An 18,832-nucleotide genomic window follows, 5' to 3' on the forward strand; every position below is an offset into this window, starting at 1 on the left:
AGGCTCGAATAGATAAGAGAGTTAAGTAATATATTAAGAATATAAAATATACTCGTAATAGACTTAGCTAATCTAATTAAAGAGCGTAGTATTTCTAAATTTATAATTAACTATATATATAAATTTAAGATTTTCTAGTTCAGCTCTATCTTATTCTTTTATATATATTAATTTATATAGAAGACTATATTTACTTCGTTACTTTACTTAATAAAGATAAAAATTCAATTTAAAAAAATTTGATAAAAAAAAACTAATAGAACTTATTAAGGAAACTAGATTTTATATAGAAAAGACTTCTTAATAATTAATATTCATAATTTTAGATAAGAAAAACATGATGTCTTTTTGGATTTTTTTGGATTTTTGGTGGCAAAGCCGGAGGGGGGGCGCGATTTTTTTTGCCAAGCAATCTTATCCATTTCGAAATCGCTAAAAATAGAAGGTTCAAGCGACCCCCGCTGCAGATCGTGGAGAGTGGGTGCATTATCCGAGAGATATAAGCACGCATTTTTTATACGTAATTATCTTCTATACAACCAAACCAGCCACCTTTCATACGTTGAGCAGAGCCTGAGGCAGTACACTGTCGTCTATGAGAATCCAGAGAAATCTCACCCATCGCTAGCAGTACCTATAGAGACGTATCTCTCCCACATACTGCCCAGTAGACAATTTCCAAACAAACCTTCTACAAATTCTCTTATTCTTCTATATCGCCGGCATCATAGCTACTTCAGACAAATGAAACGGGCGTAATGGAGACGAAAAGGGTTGGCAAGCAAGACGCAGAGTCTCTTCTTATACATCGGAACAGCCGGAAGATCTTACGCAGACGGAGCCAATTAGAACCCCTTCTTATACGTGGCCCCTTCTGATAAAGGGGCCACTTCTTATATCTCAGACGATGCGGAGAAGCAGCTAGCGTCTTGGCAGAGAGGCCTCAAAAAGAGCGTCTTCCCTTCTCACTATAGAAATGAGCACAGAGACCATGTACATGCTCTCTCTTGGGGTCTCTTCATTCTCATAGTAGCCTCTGTGCCCGGTTGTGCTTCAAACTTCAAGGCTCCCGTTGGTCCGGAATAGTTCAATGAACTAGTCCGATGGACCAGTCTGAGAGTTCTGATGAACGGTCCCAGCATAGTCTAGGTGTGTGGTCTGAGATTTCTGGATTGATTTGGTTTTAGGATTTTCTGATTAATATTAGTCAGTCTCGAGGGAGATTGGAACTTGAAAAGCGGGCATTAGGCTTTTTCGAGAACGGGTATGACTGTTCTGGTCTTCGTTCTATGGACTATTCGAAATCATCGTCCAACATAATCTGAACGAGTCGAGACGATAGACGAACTACGGACCATATGGGATGCTGTAGTTTGGGCGAGCGGGCCTCGTCGACGACGAGCTTTCTCCTTCCCCGATCGCCGAATAATCCGCAGAGCTGTCTCCCGGCTTCGGCGCCCTAAAGCCGACGGCAACTTTGAACGACTTCACAACCGCTGCTCTGACGAGCGCGGTCTTATGGCGGATACCCTTCTCCTTCGGCTTGCCCTTCTCCTTCTCTTTTCCCTTTCTCTCCCCTCCTCCTCCTCTTTCCCCTTGTCCTTTCCCAGGTCCATGTCCTTGTCCTTTCCCATGTCCATGTCCACGTCCATGTCCACGTCCTTGTGCTTGTGCTCGTCCTTCCCCATCCCCATCCACCCCACCAACTCCAACACATCAGGCCTATCACAGAGCGCGCACACCACAAATCCACCCTCAGCCCGATGAGCCAGCCTTGGCGCAAACCCCTCTGAACATTCCAGGCCCTTCGGCGCCCTCGTACCACTGACGTCCACGCTCACGAAGTCGACATCGTCATAGGTGAAATCGAGGCCTCCGTACGCCTGTGTCAGAAGCTTGGGTCTGGAAGCCACGCCTAAGGGATTTGCTTCCGGGACCGGGTCAGCGAAGGGGTCTTCCGGGTCGGCGAAGGGGTCGGGCTCTGGGGGAGGGTCTTCCGGATCGGCAAAGGGGTTAGGTGGTTCGGATTTGCCTTCTGCATGAGCCAGAGAGTAGGCGGCGCAAGGGGTGAAATTGGCTGGGATGTAGATGCAGGTGCAGTCGTCGTGCTCGAAGTAGAAGGTCTGGCACATTGTGGCGGTGGAGCTTGAGGTATGTAAGGATTCAGCTGAAATGTAGGATTCGTGGTTGAGTTGTATGTCAGGATGAAGTTGTGTGAATGGACACGGTGTCGTAGACACAGAAGTATTTGGTTCCTTCAGTGAGGCCACTAGGCGTGTCACGCAGGAGAGATTTCACAAATAACGGACGGCTTTGAACGAATTTGTACGATAACGCTCAAAGTTTTCTGCCGAGACCTGGTCCCCACTTATGGAAAGAATTGTATCGTCTTAACTTTGCACCCTACTTATTGGCACCGAATCAGATAAGCGAGTTTCAAAAGAACGATGGACGATGGATGTTGACAAAGGTTCGGGTCTCCTGTCTGCTAAGTTTTGCAAAGGGAAACGGGCAGTGGTACTGTGCATGAATTCTAGTGGCTCTTCCCGCATATGCGGTTTATGCTCTCGGTCGTGTTCAAAAAGCAAACGACATCATTTCTTCCGCGGGAGCTGACAATCACACAATTCGAGTCTTTTCTAAAAGCGCCAGCGCCGCATACAGTGCAAGGTTCTGCCCGTGTACATTCATCCATCTCCCAAGGAAGTAAATCCCATCAAAAGTCCACCACCACAGCCTCACAAACAGGATGAATACTCATATCCTGGTTCGTCGCACTCCTCGTACTAACAAACAACAAATTCGTCTCTCCCGCCGGCTGCGGCGCCTTTACCTGCAGTGCTACTTGCATATCAGTCACAGAACTCCCTTCCGCACCTTGTGCAAGCGCCGCCTGCAGCACGTCTCGTTGTGTTGCTTGGTCAGAGCATGTATTCACATTCTCGGAGTGTTGGAGGGTTACCGCATAGATGTATCCTTCGAGTTTTCCGGACTCATCGACGACTTCGACAACGGTGGGGGACTGTAGGTAGGACCAGTCGTCTGTATTGGCTGTGTTTAATCTTTGGATGGCCGAGAGGAGTGGGGCGCCAGCGGATGCGATGTTGAAAGTTGGAGAGTCTCCGGAGTCAACCATGCAGGTGCGAATAAAGTTACAATTTGCATCGGAAAGTGCACGTGATTGGAGCGGGCTAAGGGCTGGTAGAGAGATGGGGGCCTCGAGGTCAGCAGAGGAGCGCTTATGGATGTTGTCGTTCCACGTAGCAGGATTGACGCCGCGAAAGACCCGACTTGCGATTTGTTGGAACTTCCACTCTTGACCTGCGGCGCTATGGACGGCTCCATGTGTCATCCGCTTGGCATTTGTCATGTGTGAAGCCTGCTTAGACTGACCACGCTTTGCCACCGCTCCTTTCTTGGTGGTTTCTCTTCTCATCTTCGCTGGTTTTGCACTCGTGGTAGCTGGTGGTGGAGGCGCACTCGATGCTGGTGTTGAAACAGCACCTGGCTCGGTGAGAACTTCGCCCTTAGTGGCAGTCTCGGTTGCATTAGGAGGCATCTCGACTACCCCTGCAGGGTCCAGGTATGTGAAGCCGACATCTGTGATATCAATGACTTGGAAGGACTCATAATTCCCCACTCCCAAACATACGGGTACGTTGCCCAGAGCGATTAGGGTCTGACAGTTAGCCTCCCCATACCAAGCTACCGCAGAGTTTTTGTCGCTAGGGCTGGATTTCACGTTGGGAGTGATGAGGACGTTGTCAGAGCCGCCTTCGACAGGTATCAATATGTTGGAGTCAGATACGTTGAAGAATTGGGTCTGGCATCCGGATCCAACAGTACCAACGAACTCGCCGATGGTAGCGCCGGTGCATTGGCCGGCGGAGTTAAAGTCGAGTGTAAAAGCATTGGTGATGGACAAAAGTGCGGCTATAGCACTAGCAGTACGGGGTTCCCACATCGCAGTAAGCTAGTCTGGTGGATGGGAGGAAAAGATGCGACGGCAGCGAAATGGTAGATATCTGTAAACTCGTACCCGGCTTTTGGATTGAAAAGATTCCTGCGTCTCAAGAAATCTGGAAAGATGGTGCGCTCTGAACTGAGAAACCATTGCGCGCGGGTCTCGCGCAATGATAAGGAGGGTAAATGAGTAAGGGACACCCAACAAAACTGGCACACATGTCTGTTTCAATCAGATGGTACTCGGTGTTCAACTGTGCTTGACTTCTGTTGTCCCCGTGCCTCTCCTGGTAAGAGTCGGTTGTTGTTGTGGTACGCAAGGCAAAATCAAACGACAGGTGAAACGAGGAGGCGGCGGAGAAAATAGATGAGAAACTGCAGTCTGGGCAAGCATGGCCCAAATTAGCATCTTTGACTCTAAGAAACAGATGATCGCAGATGCTGACCGGATACCTTTCGGACGTCAATCGATGGTCGCGAGATAACAATAACCATGCTTCATACCGTGTTTATCAACGAAACATCAAGTATTCCAGGACGCCGTTGCCTTGATGAGGGCAGCAGGTCAATGAGTATAAATTACTTTTATGAGTGCCTAAGAATATAAAAGAGTTCCCCTTTCATTTTGATGTGAGACTGATTCACACCAGGTGTAGTCCAGGTTGGTCCTTTCATCTAGAGCCATTCTACAAGCTCGGGCATTGGGTCGACCTATTCGCACGGTTGATCGAATAGCCAATCGCATTCGAGACAATCCAACAGGCTTGTAAGCAGTGCTGTACAAGTGTGAAGGGGAAGATGTCAGAGGTTTTGTTGGAGTTGAGGGGAAACGATTTCACTAGGCTGGGTTTAGTCTAGCTCCAATCATGCCAAGTCATCATTCAATGGTCCCTCGGTCCAAGTTCCTTCCTTTCGTCTTCGCTCATCTCTGACTTGGAGAACTCTGTGCGGCATATTCAGAAGCTCTTTGATGATAATGCATTTGCACGCCAGCGAAGGAGCGAAGAAGTCACGGTGGAGAAAACACTGCTCATGAACAAGTTGGCTTCTGCCTTCTCTGAGCCAACTGGCCCTATCCTTTGACTTAAATACTGTCGCTCTTGAAGGCAACTGCCATGGACCCGATTCCAGGATCATATCTCTCCAAGAGTACATCATGTCTTCTCTTGTCTGTTCTTCAGCAGTGTAACCCAGCGCCGCCAACAACATCTCACAGCCTATCGCTGAAGGTAATGACGTACAATCAAAGCACAAGGTGCTGATCAAGAACATATGCCGCATGAACAAAACCACGTCCGTGCAACATGGCGAGTTCACATTGGCGGTCGGTGCAACGCGGTAATAAACATGCCGTCTTACAAGCGAAATGTCAAAACGTCAGTAATGTAGCCGCACCGCTACATAATGCCAAGCGCCCAGTCAACACATGCTCAACTTTGGTAGTCCTCTCGGTACATCGCTGCTTCCTTTTCATTATGCTTTTGATCGTTGGGGCTCGACTGGCCACCATGATCCCCTTCCTTTTACTTCTCGTGATCCTACCACTAGTCATGTGCGATCCATTACAGCTAGACCTGTTATCGACTTCCAACACATCATGGACCGCGTCCCATAATGCTTCGACCCTCAACGCAACTCGTCTCACAACGGACAACGACTGCTTCGACGACATCCTAGGCAAGATCTTCCCACTCACCAAATCCGACTGCGAACACGCCCTCGACACACTCGTCAAGGGGAAATCGTTATTAGAGCCTCACTATTTCGGCTACCAGTCCCGTGGCGTAACGGATCGACTGCCGTTGAAAGCTGAATACGGAACCTGCTCCATCACCTTTATGATGTTTGATCTCGACAAGCGGATCGCGTTGACATATGCCGAGATCTATGCGGAGCTGTTGGGTCCTGATGGTGTGCTGAAGGAGTGCCTGGGTCCAAGTGTGCCAGCAGAGGATGCTTTGGGAGGGCAAACGGTGCTCGGGCCGCGGAATTTGTTAATTGTTGATGTGGAGGGGAGACCTTACAACGCGGAGGATCAGAAGAGCCGGTGATAATGGATTTGCGGGTGGGTGCACCTTGGCGAACGCCTCTTGTTTTTGGGCAAATGAATTGCGATCATAGAGTGCAGAATGGAGTTGAGAATGACGCAATAGAGTTCAACAAATTTGAGAAGGCGCTTCACCTCTGCTGGTAGTCTGGGGAAAGATTGCAGGCCAAGAGTTTCGCTAGTATATAGACTCGGCTAGATTTGTGTTTTGTGAGAATTTTTGTCAAGCACCAAGACCTCCATTAATTTGGCGTTTTCTGGCGTTGCATTTGCTACAAAGCATCTTGTTGAATCAGTCAACCAGCTCTGTCTTTTTAGCCTTCAGAACTGCGTGACTTCACATTGCACGATTTCATACCAGAATCGTTCCTGAGTTGATGAAGTACTGTATTTATTTTCAGGAAATACCAGACGCCTTGCCCGAGTCGTCTAGCAAGCTAGTTGACAATATCCAAATCACCAACTTCTGAAAGACAGAATCTGTGACTGGCAGAGCATTTCGGGCATTGGAGATGGTCTGCGAGGAAGGTCAGGCGGACGGCTCATTACCCGAAGTATTTTGCAATTGCTGTCCGAACAATCTTGTGCGCCGAAATCAAGAAATTCGCATGATCGATACTACAGAAGAACCGAAGACGCATACTCCATGTGAAAGACATAAACCTGGGGAAGATGTGGATGAGATTAACAGTATCGACAATATGCGTTATGATTGTGTGACCAGATACAGTAAATCATAAAGGGGTATGGAGCCTTCGTACGGTGTCTAAATCCTTTTGACTTTTGCGACTCACCATCTAGTCCTACTGCGTAACATCAACTGCGGGTCAACCCTATAACTCGTCCCATCACTAAATGTAAACCAACCCCCTTGTCTGCTCATTCTTTCCATGACAAATATCCCTAAATATCCCTTGCATATCTCAGAATCCCCGGTATTCGCAAGTGTCGCTGACGGAGTATCGCCCGTGTAAGGCAAATGAAAAGTACCCTTTCTGCCAGGAAACAGTACCCTTTCTGACAGGAAAGCATTGTGGCGTCACACCGCCGAATGAGTCTCACCTTGCATAGCAATATCGCGTCACCTGATAGTCCATGTACTGGGGCCTTTTAATATTGAATGAGAGAGTAAGCGGAGTAACTTAAATAGGGATAACATTTCTAAAGGCGTTTTTGATGCTGGAGGTGATTGTGGTGTGCGGGACCCAGGTGCCGCCTCTGTAACTGTTGAAAGTGACGCCTTGGCTAGAACTTAGGGTATCCAAACCGCTGTAGGCGCCGACCTGACGGACGAGGAGAGAAGCTTTGGGAGAGGCAAGAGAGGAAGAATGGGAGTCGATGGGCGAACCAAGTATCAAGAGGCATTTTGGGTGACGGTGACAGCGAAGCTGGCGAGCAGCAATGTTGCTGCGAGCGTTGGCCAGAAAGAGAAGACCCCTCACTGCAGACCAATGTTTCATCATTTGATGTGTTCGCATGGACCTAATCATTCGAGAGTAGGCTTCACTTTCTGAGACAACGTATTACCCTTTTATATTTTTGCCAACACTTACCTTCGACATAGCCTCATGCAACAAGCGCATTTCCATTATATTTGTTGTTAATCTCCGAGTTGTATCACTGTTGTTTTACATTTGCGCTTCTACCGCTGGACTCGACCTTTTAATTCCCGTAGGTTCTTGTCCCGGCAGTTGAAGTAAACGCCGCCTGAAAAGGACGATGGTTTTGCCGATGATGATAAGGTAGGACCAGAGCTGAGTGTTCTCAAAGAATGGTGAATCCTTTTACCCGAGCAGAACGGTATTTTCGACCGTGGGTGTCTCACGTCTCCTCTCTGTGACCAAAGTAACAGTCGGAATCCATGGTCCTATCCTTAGCCGCCGTGCGGCATAACATTTAATACCGTAGAGACACTCTTGGGTTTTTGAGATGAAACCTCTTTGGGAGGCGACCCGGAGATCAAGCACTGCTTCTCAGGCTCGGCAGGTTCAATATTGTGCTGTCTCTACGACAGCTTCAGTGGGTCGCCACTTGTAAGCTCGAGTACTCATAGACCGTTGGCACTGCCAGCAAGTATTTGTGTGCCTCTCTTTTCCGCACCCGTCTCCCTCATACCGCGTAATGAGCTCTTCCACCTCCACTTTCCATAGTCCCACCCGATACCCTGAAACAACCATATTCCGCCACAACTCCACAGAATCTTCCGCTCTCAGCCTCCGCGCGAGTTCCCGGTCTTTGTCCTTATCGGTCCACCAAGCCATGTTACCACTCATGGAAGTCTTGTTCTCCAACGGCTCTTCGACTTCCACGGGAAACCCTAGTTTGGGCCCTGTAGCGCGCCCGTCGCCCTTTCCCCTCACAAGTCTCATCGTCCATAGCCTCTTGGCCAGCTTTGCCTCTTCCTAGACCGCTGTCGTCCACGCAGAAGCCCCCCGCAAGTTGTCCCTAGTCATCTGTGTCGCTGTTACCTATTGCTCGGCCTTGTCTCCGCAAGGGCGTCTCGCCCATCGTGGGTCCAATGGCTTCCGGCCGGCCTGAGCCCACATCTACCAATGCGCTGTGCGTGGTATCCATGGGCGACGTCCTGAGGATAGACTAAGGAGCGTATGAGTTGAGGGTGAAGGCGGTGTAGGAGGTTGAGGTGGAGACCCAGTAGGAAGCGTGATCGAGGATAAGGGAAGTGAGTTCGGAGGGTAGGCGGAAGTGAGGGGAGAGAATGGCGCAAAGGGCGAGGGTGGAGGAGATTGTGGGAAGATGAGAGGTGAGTGCATGGCCTGAACGGGTTGATGCTGCTGAACGTGAGGCGTGGTATTGCTTATGCTACTAATACGATGCTGGTCTCACTTATCCTTCAAACCTTGATCTTAGTGAGAGGACTTTATCGGAGGACATTTTCTTCAACATTACTAGACCATGAACCAGGCCCAAGACCTGAAAGTCTACCAACTCATGGGGACCACTTCCCTAAACAAAGCCAGGTGATCGTCCAATTGAAGCTGCGTCACCGAACCAGCAACATGTCTCTCGTTCAAGTCACGCCAGCAACCGCCCGACACAATTTCCTCACTCTGCCTCGGGAGATTCGCGACCAGATCTGCCTCGCCGTACTTCAGTCACCATCTGAGCCACCAGCATCACCCGAGGACGCCGGTCCACGTTTCGCAGGATTCGGCTCCGAGTCGGAGCGACAGAAAAATGTCTTCTACCCCGTCAACATCTACCCAAGATACGCATGCCAAAGCCTGCAAGCATGTAACCATCAAATGTACACCGAAGTCCGTGAGGTCTTAGCCCGCCATGATACGTCCGAGCGAGGATTGGACTTCACGCTCGACCTAATGATCCAAGCTTGTGACATCTGGCCCACCTGGACCCTTCTTCCCGGTCCCATCAGTCACATACGCAATCTGGAGGTAGAGATGAGGATCTTCGATGACTGTCATGGCAGCCAGTTCGGAGGCGATGGCGGCCCTGGTCCCATCTTTCGACCGCTTCTGCACCTGCTCAGCGGCCTGTTTCATCACGGTCCTCAGTTCATCTACAAGGGCGCCCTCGAGCGTCAGCTCCATGTGGATACGATGGTATTCACAATTTGCCGTGGCGAAGTGCCGAAAGAACGGTTTTACGAGCAAGGAACGGGAGTCGGGAGCCCATCTTGTGTCTTGTCGGTGAGACATAGAATCGCTCAGTCAGTGTGGCTGAAGCTACGCATGATCGCCAGCCGTGGAACATTGTTGGGGAAGGTTTCTAAACTCAAGTTGAAGACGATTGAAGATACGAGAGAGTTTCAGGTGCCTGAGAGGAAGCTGGCGCAGGAAACTGTGGATTATTGGGACGGGTATGGGTATCATTGGGGGATCCAACTTCCATCTGATGGCGGAGGATTGGGTCGAGAAGAAGACCCGTAGTAGTAGGAGGATAGCTGAAAGAAAGTAGTTGCGGAATGCCACTGTTTCACTGTCTTTGGAAACCTTTGATTACGAATCCCTTTCATGACTGCTACGAAGGCACTTCAAGTCACCATCAAGACACTCAATTACTCGCCTATACGCGCCTCCGCTGATGCCCCTGACAACAGCCATCCATCACTCATATCGAGCAGGTCTTACACAATTATTGATCGTGTCAAGCCCCATCTTTTCGCAGTCATCACTCCACGACGACAGACGTCCAACGCTGAGCCTCAATCCATGCTTTTGCGCCAATTCATAAAGCCGCCTAATCTTCTCTCATCATACGCATCCCGCTAGTCGAGTGCGCAGACCACAGACCTTGTCAAAAAAAAAGCAGACGAAGCCTGCCCATCCTTTGAAGTAATCACCCAGCAGATCATGCCATGCCGCTTTCGCTGCGAACGGATAGCCAATCGGTTGCTGGACCAACTGGTGGATGTGCCCTGCTGGCGTGCACCGCGCCAGAGCTCATAGCGTCCACGTGCCAAGCACAGAACGTTCAATTGCCAGTGCCTTCACGGAGGACGTCGATGGACCCGACAGAGCGTTGGGATGTCCTTCTTCGCGACATAAATCACTCGAACGGGAGCGACTTACGTGCCACAGCGTCCACGCTTGAGCTCCGTTTCCACCGTCTGTGCAAATTTGCTCTTCCGACTTCCTCATGTCCTTCTGCAGCCACAAGATACATACATGATATCCCACATTGTCTGATGCTCCCAATAAAGGATCGCGGTTGGGTTTGCGATCGCAGCATGACGGGTTGTTGCTTGTTTGCCTCAAATGAAGTACTCCCTGCTCATATTGAACGCTTTGAGTCTCCCGGGGTCCTTACGAGCTTCGCATTCGGTCATCGGACGAGGCGCGAACCTGCATGAAGAAGGGTAGGTGTCTTCAACACGTAGCGTGATTATTCCTATCTATGATCTTTGATTTCTCTAATACTTTCTTCTGTAGGAAGTCTTGGTTCTTTCTTGAGTATGCTTGAACCTTCAAACCACACAGTTGGTTTCTTCCGTCTTCTGTCGCAGATTTTGGGTCGTGTCTTCCCCCTGCCACCCCTCCCTCGTATCCTTTGGCATCCTCACACCAAATGCACAGATTGCCAGCGCCACCGCCGCCATGCCCATACCGAAATACAAAGCCGATCGATAACCTCTGACTATACTCAGGCCGTGATCATTGGTATGCACTTCCACAAATCCAGCGAACCCGAGTCCGATACTCGTTGCATAAAGCTGCAACGTACCAATCAAGCTTCCAGCAATGCCCTGTTCGCTTTTTTTCACGCTGTTGCTTGCGATTATGGCGGCGGCAGTGAAGATGAAGTCTGGGCAGAAGGACTGGATGACCGTGGCCGGGAACACTGATGGCCAATAGGATTGTTGCGCCGGCATCGTGGCTAAGATGATCTGGGCGACAAGAACCGCCAGAGCGCCGATCGCCAAAATCCACTGGGCTGCCAGTCGCGGGATGAGCCACGCCGCGATGAAGGCAGCGAAAGCCGCGCAGATCGCAATAGGGGTGAGGCCGATGGAAGTAGAGAGGGCGGACCAGTGGCGAACCTCTTGCTGCCAGGCGACGAGGTACCAGATGAAGGTGCCGTAGGACATGAAGCTGAAGAGGACGACGATGACGAGTGGGAAGAACGAAGGAGCCCGAAAGATCGACAAGGGCAGGATGGGGTGTTGCGCGAATCTGTGTTCCCAGACACCGAATGCCACGAAGAAGATGACGGCGGTGACCAGGAGGGCGATTTCATATGGGGCGTCCCATCCGACGGTGGGAGCTTGGCTATGAAAGATTAGCTGGAGTACATTGTTACGAGGTTCAGGACACATACTTCCAGACAAAGTTGAAGCTGATCAGGCCACTGATGCCGAGGACGGACCCGACCCAGTCCATTTGCTCTGACTTGCTGGGAGGGTCCTCTGAGGGAAGCAGGAGCGCAAGGCTTCCAAAGACAATCAGTCCTAGTATGGCCCTAATCGCATCATGTCAGCTGTAGATAGTGATTTTCTGCAGGATCGCGCTCACATAAAGATAAACAACCATTTCCACGGTGTCAGCTCAGCTAAGAGACCAGCGAACAGAGCCCCCAACCATCCTCCCACAGGAGCCCCGGCGCCGAAAAACCCTAGACTTAGGTTGCGCATCTTACCCGGCGGAAGTGTGGTTCCAATGACCGCGATAGCATTGGGCACAATCATTGCAGCACCGATACCACTCAAGGCCCTCGCAGTATTAAAGGCGATGAAGTTGTTGCAGAATGCGTTGATGAAGGACCAGACGATCCACCACCCTGCTCCGCCGAGCAGGATGTTCCTGTGGCCGTAGATGGAGCCAAGCCGGCCTGTCATGAGCACGAAGGCACCCGAAGTCAATCTGGCGGGTCGTGGCATGTCAGCTCACACGTCGGAGATGTGAGCGTGGAGAGATACGTACGAGTACGATGCTGGGATCCACGCCGCTTGACTTGGTCCATCAACACCCAGAGATTGTCCGATGATCAGTCCGCCTCCAATACCAAGACCAAACGAAATCATCTATGAAACGAATCAGCGAGTGCGGTATAACCGGATGGGTTGAAGTACCGGCACAAGGTTGGTCAAGACTATCAGTATCGCGATGGCACGCTTGCGAGCTTGACCAATTGAGAGGTCGTGGTCCTGTGCTCTGTACTCTAGTGGAGGAGCCTCCAGCTTCTCTACGATGGCTTCCACTGTTTCGCTCTCCTTTTCTTGAATGGACGGTAAATGACATGGACTAGGTGGCTTGAGTATGAAGTCGGCCATGGTGGTGGCGGGTTGAGGAAATCTTCAGCAGCGTCTCTCGCGATAGGAATCCAAGGAGGATACTTTTGACTCAGGGACGACGTTGGTAAGATGGAATTGTGTATATGGCAATCCATTGAAAGGCAGGAGGAAGGGTATTCTTATATGACTTTGTCGACGGGTATATGGAAAAGGTTGGGCAGTGGCAAATTGATAATGTTTGATAAGCATCAGTGAGAGGGACAGCACGGAGTGGTACTTGGAATGGCCTAAAACGGTAGATTACCCATTGCATATGTTCATGTGAGGGAATGTTGAGCTTGAGAAAGCTTGTCCATGGAATTTACTTGGGCCACGGAGGTATCAGCAGGCATCTCAATCCGGCAGATCCTTGCAGTCGCCTTCTCCGAATAGCTCCACCATTCCTCTGCTGTAGGCATACTGTAAGAACGTATGATAGCTAGAGCAATTAAAAGTGGCGAGAACGTTTGGAGCTTGTCTTGTATCGCGGTGTAGACTAGGACGGGTGCTAATTGCCAGTTACCAATGGGGCAACTTTGCAACTGCAGGCATCGTACCTAACGAGAAACCAACTCTCGCACGCCAATGGTTCAAGATGGTGAGAATGGGTGAGAGGTGGTTGAAGATTTGAAGCCATTGCGGAAGGGCAGATGCTTGATAGGAAAGTTTCCCTTCTCGGCTCAAAGGAGGAACTTTCCTCACTCGACTGGAATTCCCATCCCTTTTCGCGTCAACAAACTTTTAAGTGTGAATTTTTTCTTTCTTTTTTCTCTTTCTCCTTTCTGTTTTTAGACTCTGGTATCAGTATGGATGATTGTCATATTCCAGAAATGAGGAATGGCGTTTGCGTGGATTTTGCCGTAGCTGTGCTTCTTGGCACTGCGTCATCAGATGATTACTAAGCAAGATTCGTTTGTCGCCCTCTCGTTGCCTCAGTCCCTCAGACCTGCCAATCGCTAAGCCCCTTCCTTGCCTGCTGACTTCGCACTAAACGGCGGCAGCTTTAGAGGATTACTAAGCGGAAGGCGCTAACTCGAGGCTTTGGTCTTGCACTTCTGGGCTGAGCCAACCCTCTCGCCAATTCCTATCTTCCAATCATTCCGCTTCTCTCTCCTCTCCTCTCTCTCTCTCTCTCTCTCTCTCACTGAGTGTGGGGCCAAAAGAATATTTCAATGCCTGACTGGTGAGCTTGATGATATTCTCTTTCTTACATCTCGCTGTCACAATGCCACCAAGACAATATTACGCTAAACAATTTCTCTGCTCAGCGCCAGCTGCCGGGTCCGGCATCTGAAGTGTAAACCCTGATCCTCCACCTTTCCATACCAGCCAGACGGCTGCTTTGCATAAGTCGCTGCAAATCAACTGATCGATAGCAGGCCATGGACAGCATACATGCTCGCAATGCCAGTCGGCCGGTCGTGTCTGCATACGAGGATACAACATCAGGTTTCGAAATCTTGTCTGCCCGTCCAAAGACATCTCACCAGCCGAGTACAGCAAGTACGACTTTTTCTTTGACCCCGATCAGGAATGGAATACTCTGAATGCCAAAGGTAAAACACCCGCTGTACTGGGGCCTTACATAAGGACTGACGTGAGGACCGAAGAAGTGGAGTTCGTCAATGAAAATGAAGCTGTTGTCAGTGCCTATGGAGCAGACGATATCGATGGCCGTTCTTCCCTATTCCATGTAGCGTCACCGAGAGGGGACCAGCACCATCGAGGAGAAAACTTACCGCCAGACCAAAGAGCAGATGCCCCAAAATGTCCGACTTATGAGGATTACAGCAATGCTGGTCAGACTGAATTTGTGAACTTTGAAGAACCCTCAAAAGGTGCTGTGCTGCTCGAACCCAGCCTCACAGCTCGCTTTGATGAGCCAGACGAATTGCAGCAAAGGGTGTCGACCCAGCTCGAACAAAAGCATCGGGAGAAATCACCAGAGCTCAAGTTTCCAACTTTCCAGAAGATTGCAAATTTTGATACATTCAGACCTAGGCCGCGTTCCCATTTCTCAAGTGATGCGATGTCGGTGTGGCCATTGAGAAGCATTGAGGAATCCCGTCTCTTGCAGCACTTTATTCAAAATCTGGCTCCATGGGTTTGTTTGTGATCAGATTCTACACGCCGTTCAATTACGCTAATGTTGCGACCAGTTTGATGTTGGCGACAGCAAGAGACACTTCACAAAAGTTGCACCGAGCATGGGGGCCTACAGTCCTTTGCTCATGAACGCCATCCTTGCGGTATCAGCACTGCATTTGAGCCGCGTCTCCGACCTGGACACTTATGAAGCAGTTCGCTACCATGATAGATGCTTGGGACTGATGGTGCCATTGCTCAACGATCCTGACCGCGTCAAAGATGACAATCTTCTCATGACAACTGTCATCCTACATCTCTACGAAGACATAGACAGTATGGCGTCTCCCTTTATTTGCCATGCCCGTTTGAGGGTTTTTGCTGATCCTTGACCGCTGCAGTCGGTGCTGATTCCGTGCGCCACATTATGGCAACATCGGCCTTCCTTCCTGCATGCGGCGGTCGCCTCTCATCCCAACTGCGCAGAGCAGTCTTTTGGCTGCATCTACGTAATGAGATCTATGTTGCCTGTAGCCATCAACGCACGGTCCAGGCAGATCTGGAAAACTGCACATTCGAATCCTTAGATACTTCTCTTGATAATGATTTGTGGCTTCATAGGGCACTATGGATCTGCGCACAGACGTTGCAGTGGGCTTACGGAGACGATCCTACTCCTGCCAAATGGCGGGAACTTTGTCAACTAATAGACGAGTGGTCAGACAAACGCCCCAGCAGCTTCGACCCTCTCTTTTTCAAGCCGCGCGATCCAAGCCACAATCTTTGGTTCCCCGAGGCGACTTTTGCCACTGATGAGCATGGTGCGTCTTGGTCAGAAGGCCCTCAAGTATCAGAGTTTACACTGACATCGATGGAAAAGTCGTTGCGGCCCACTTCCTCTATCTAGCAAAGCTTCTCTTGACAGCGCACGACCCAAACATTCCACGGATTGGACCTCAGATGAAGTCTGCTCTGGCAGAGATGAATGTGAGTAGTCCTTCCATCATTTCAATGATCTTGCGATGTCGAACAAATATTCTAGGAAACTGCTCTTTCATACGTGCGGATGCTGTGCGGTATCGCGCTCTGTAACAGCTTCGTACCAGCCAGATTCACTGCCAGTCTTGCCATCATCATGTGTAAGTATTGGGGTTTCGACTCCAAAATGCTACGCAATCTTTCTCGGTCAACTCCTCTTGGCTAATCTTTGCTCTCTAGGTGGCAGTTGGTTTACTCACCGGCCTGAACAGGAGGTACTGATTGATTTCATGCAAGGTACCGAGCAATGTAGTGGCTGGCCAAGGAAACAAGCACAGAAGGCACTGATCGAAGATTGGGGTTGGTCCGACGATAATTGATCAGCTCTAGAGGCCAGATCTCTTCCACCGGCATAGAAGTAGGCTTGCTACATCCCAAGATTGCGGCTATAGCGAAATTGGCGGCAACAATTTAGATCTACCGCGTCAGCCAAACATCATCCAGACTTTCAGGAGACATGGTGAGGCGTGTCAGGTTTGGTGACCAGACTGGCGGGACTAAAAATGGGGTTCATAACCTTCTTCACGAGTTGCAAGGTTTGATCCTCTCGTCTGCGAGTGTACGAAACGATAACCGCGCACCCTCACGCCTATCGCATGTCTCCCGAAACACGGTGGAGAACGCGAAACAATATCCGCGCACCACTGCCACGAGGCAACATCTACAAAAACATTCGAAGGACCTCACATGCCGACTCGCAACCCAAAAAGTCAAGTCAACCGTCGCAGATCTCCAGGTCATAACACTCTCTGAAGGATGTCACCATTCGGAAATCGCCGCTCATTGCTTGCCTTCGCTACCTGTCTCTCTCCAGCGTTTGTTCTTGCAACTCCACTCGCCGCTCCTGGACTTAACGCAGAGGGATTGAGCAGACGAGGTAACGGTGCCAAAATCCCTTGCGGCAATGCGCCGAACATAATTGCCGGAAAGTGAGTTACCAAACATCCTATTCATCTAAACATCTCGAGTGTTTTCTTCCGGGAGATAGTAGCTGACCCCAGGACTTTTGCCTTACCAATAGCCCCGTCACCGCCGCCGATATAGTCGTCCCTAGTCAAGACGAAGGGCCTCCGCTAGCGACTACAGACCCGTCGGGTTATTTTCCCTACCTCTGGTGCGGCGCAGGTACATCCACCTACGTCTTCATCGACCCCATTGGTTCCTACGGCTACAACAAGGGTACCGACGGTCTCATCTTCTGGAGCGGCCTCGACGGCGCCTACAACGCAACGCAGAACGCCATGAAATCCCGCGCCGCCACAGGGATAAACCCGCCCATGGGCGACGGCTCCATCGACAGCTCGCACAGCACATCGCTGACATTGCTGGTACCCATCGGGAATGTCACCGGCGGAGACTCTGGAGTCCAATGGGTGGAAGTCTTTGCGCAGGATAGTAACCACCAGAAACTGACCTGGGGCATCTACGGGGCTGCTTTGACCATTATGAAGGATTTCGTTTTGAGCTTCCCCTTGTACGCCGATGCGTCGTATTTTCAGATCAACGATGGCAAGTGGGGTACGGTGGGGAACGGGTATGTGGGGATCGGGCTTCATACCAACACGACGAACTGTTACCTCAAGGGAAACCCCACGCAGAATACCGGCCTCATCTGTGGTATGCCTAGCGATTACCCTAATAACTAGCCTTCGTTTAGACAGACTTACTTTCTGTTTGATAGACTTGCCGTGTACATTACTCTCTTCAGATTCAAATGCTCTAACAAGGTCTCTCTATGCATTGATGTGACCACTGGATGAGAGACGCAAAGCCCGCTTTCAGTCGGCGAACGATAACGCCCAAGTGCTATCCCCTCATCGGCTATAGGGAAGCACAGGGTCTGAGTCTTCGGCAGTCAAGTCCCTGGACAAAGCATCAACGCGAGTCAACAATCTCGCAGCTCCCACGCTCGTAAATATAGTCGTTGCCTCGGCATGTCATCGAAGAAGGGGATTAGAGTCAATGCACATACCGCAGCGGGCGACCGACCATCGGACTTCAAAGAAAGAACATAATCACGTACCCAGTGGCGCCATTGAGTCGCTGGAAACTGATGTCGCTCCTTGGAGTCCGCATCAATATTACTTCCATCTATGCTGATACTGTATACGAATGCATTAGCAAACCCCCCCCCTTGCAAGATGCACCGACAATCTTAAACGCTCATTCCCGACCCCTCAAAGACCCCACAGCCATCTCGATTGCGACGATCATCCCCATATCCGCCTTCAATTCACAAAGAGCGTACCCCTACGGAAAACAGCTAGCGCCCAATATCATCACTGCAGTTGCTAGAGACACCGTGCGACTCTGCTCAGATACGATGGCTGTCAGGATGACTTATTGGAGAGCGTGTCTGCAACATGCAAAACTGAGTTCGCGTGTCCGTCCTTCGGACAGTTGCTCCGATACGGAGATTGCTTTGTCTTCTCACAGTGAACAGAATGCAAGACTGTCTCTGCCGAGCGTCATAGGTCATGCGTTTCTGACTGTTCTGTTCGAATATATGACTGGTCACTTGGTGGCACGCACTGCAAGTACGAATCAACCCCCGCCTCCAGCGGTGAAGTCTCGAAGTACTATGAGGACTGAGGTAATGGCGTCGCATTTCGAATCGTTCGAGTCGAGTGTTGGTGCGTCACAACAGTGACAAAGGCTTGATTATCCGTACCTTCAATACCTAGGGTCGAGTGAGGCATCATTGTGGAGCCAAGAGCACATCAATGCGTATCCACAGTATCAAACCTAGCAAAGAACATTCCAAACGACCATCACCACAAATGGATTCGAGTATCTGCGTGTCAGTATCTGGCGCCAGTTGTGGCAAGATAGGGAAAGGCCGAGCTGTTACGGAGAGACATCGAGGTTGTCAAGTCCTCCCCCTATGTGTGGGAAAAGAGAATTGCCTGGTTGAATTGTTATGGCGCAAGTAGTGCAGTACCATTCATGAC

At 50.2% G+C, this 18,832-nt stretch overlaps 7 protein-coding genes across 7 annotated transcripts; 4 read left to right on the forward strand and 3 right to left on the reverse strand.

Annotated features, from left to right (window-relative positions):
• Positions 1 to 1,487: 1,487 nt before the first annotated feature.
• Positions 1,488 to 2,132, reverse strand: HO173_005426 (uncharacterized protein; the record flags this gene model as incomplete). Its single annotated transcript, XM_037307343.1, has 1 exon — positions 1,488 to 2,132. The coding sequence occupies one exon, from the start codon at positions 2,130 to 2,132 to the stop codon at positions 1,488 to 1,490; it is 645 nt and encodes a 214-aa protein (XP_037165681.1).
• A 584-nt stretch (positions 2,133 to 2,716) lies between these two features.
• Positions 2,717 to 3,964, reverse strand: HO173_005427 (uncharacterized protein; the record flags this gene model as incomplete). The annotated part of the gene is made up of 1 exon (XM_037307344.1): positions 2,717 to 3,964. The coding sequence occupies one exon, from the start codon at positions 3,962 to 3,964 to the stop codon at positions 2,717 to 2,719; it is 1,248 nt and encodes a 415-aa protein (XP_037165682.1).
• Positions 3,965 to 5,267: 1,303 nt separating this feature from the next.
• On the forward strand, positions 5,268 to 6,014 carry HO173_005428 (uncharacterized protein; the record flags this gene model as incomplete). Its single annotated transcript, XM_037307345.1, has 2 exons — positions 5,268 to 5,274; positions 5,353 to 6,014. The coding sequence occupies 2 exons, from the start codon at positions 5,268 to 5,270 to the stop codon at positions 6,012 to 6,014; spliced, it is 669 nt and encodes a 222-aa protein (XP_037165683.1).
• Positions 6,015 to 9,027: 3,013 nt separating this feature from the next.
• HO173_005429 (uncharacterized protein) lies at positions 9,028 to 9,918 on the forward strand (the record flags this gene model as incomplete). Its single annotated transcript, XM_037307346.1, has 1 exon — positions 9,028 to 9,918. The coding sequence occupies one exon, from the start codon at positions 9,028 to 9,030 to the stop codon at positions 9,916 to 9,918; it is 891 nt and encodes a 296-aa protein (XP_037165684.1).
• Positions 9,919 to 10,955: 1,037 nt separating this feature from the next.
• On the reverse strand, positions 10,956 to 12,758 carry HO173_005430 (uncharacterized protein; the record flags this gene model as incomplete). The annotated part of the gene is made up of 5 exons (XM_037307347.1): positions 10,956 to 11,757; positions 11,807 to 11,947; positions 12,001 to 12,348; positions 12,409 to 12,509; positions 12,558 to 12,758. The coding sequence occupies 5 exons, from the start codon at positions 12,756 to 12,758 to the stop codon at positions 10,956 to 10,958; spliced, it is 1,593 nt and encodes a 530-aa protein (XP_037165685.1).
• A 90-nt stretch (positions 12,759 to 12,848) lies between these two features.
• On the forward strand, positions 12,849 to 16,201 carry HO173_005431 (uncharacterized protein; the record flags this gene model as incomplete). Its single annotated transcript, XM_037307348.1, has 7 exons — positions 12,849 to 12,918; positions 14,138 to 14,862; positions 14,918 to 15,179; positions 15,245 to 15,664; positions 15,724 to 15,830; positions 15,886 to 15,982; positions 16,062 to 16,201. The coding sequence occupies 7 exons, from the start codon at positions 12,849 to 12,851 to the stop codon at positions 16,199 to 16,201; spliced, it is 1,821 nt and encodes a 606-aa protein (XP_037165686.1).
• Positions 16,202 to 16,637: 436 nt separating this feature from the next.
• HO173_005432 (uncharacterized protein) lies at positions 16,638 to 17,527 on the forward strand (the record flags this gene model as incomplete). Its single annotated transcript, XM_037307349.1, has 2 exons — positions 16,638 to 16,810; positions 16,903 to 17,527. The coding sequence occupies 2 exons, from the start codon at positions 16,638 to 16,640 to the stop codon at positions 17,525 to 17,527; spliced, it is 798 nt and encodes a 265-aa protein (XP_037165687.1).
• Positions 17,528 to 18,832: the final 1,305 nt, after the last annotated feature.

Source organism: Letharia columbiana, assembly GCF_014066305.1.
Source record: "Letharia columbiana isolate WasteWater2 chromosome Unknown Sc0000015_s0, whole genome shotgun sequence".
Lineage (NCBI taxonomy): Eukaryota > Fungi > Ascomycota > Lecanoromycetes > Lecanorales > Parmeliaceae > Letharia > Letharia columbiana.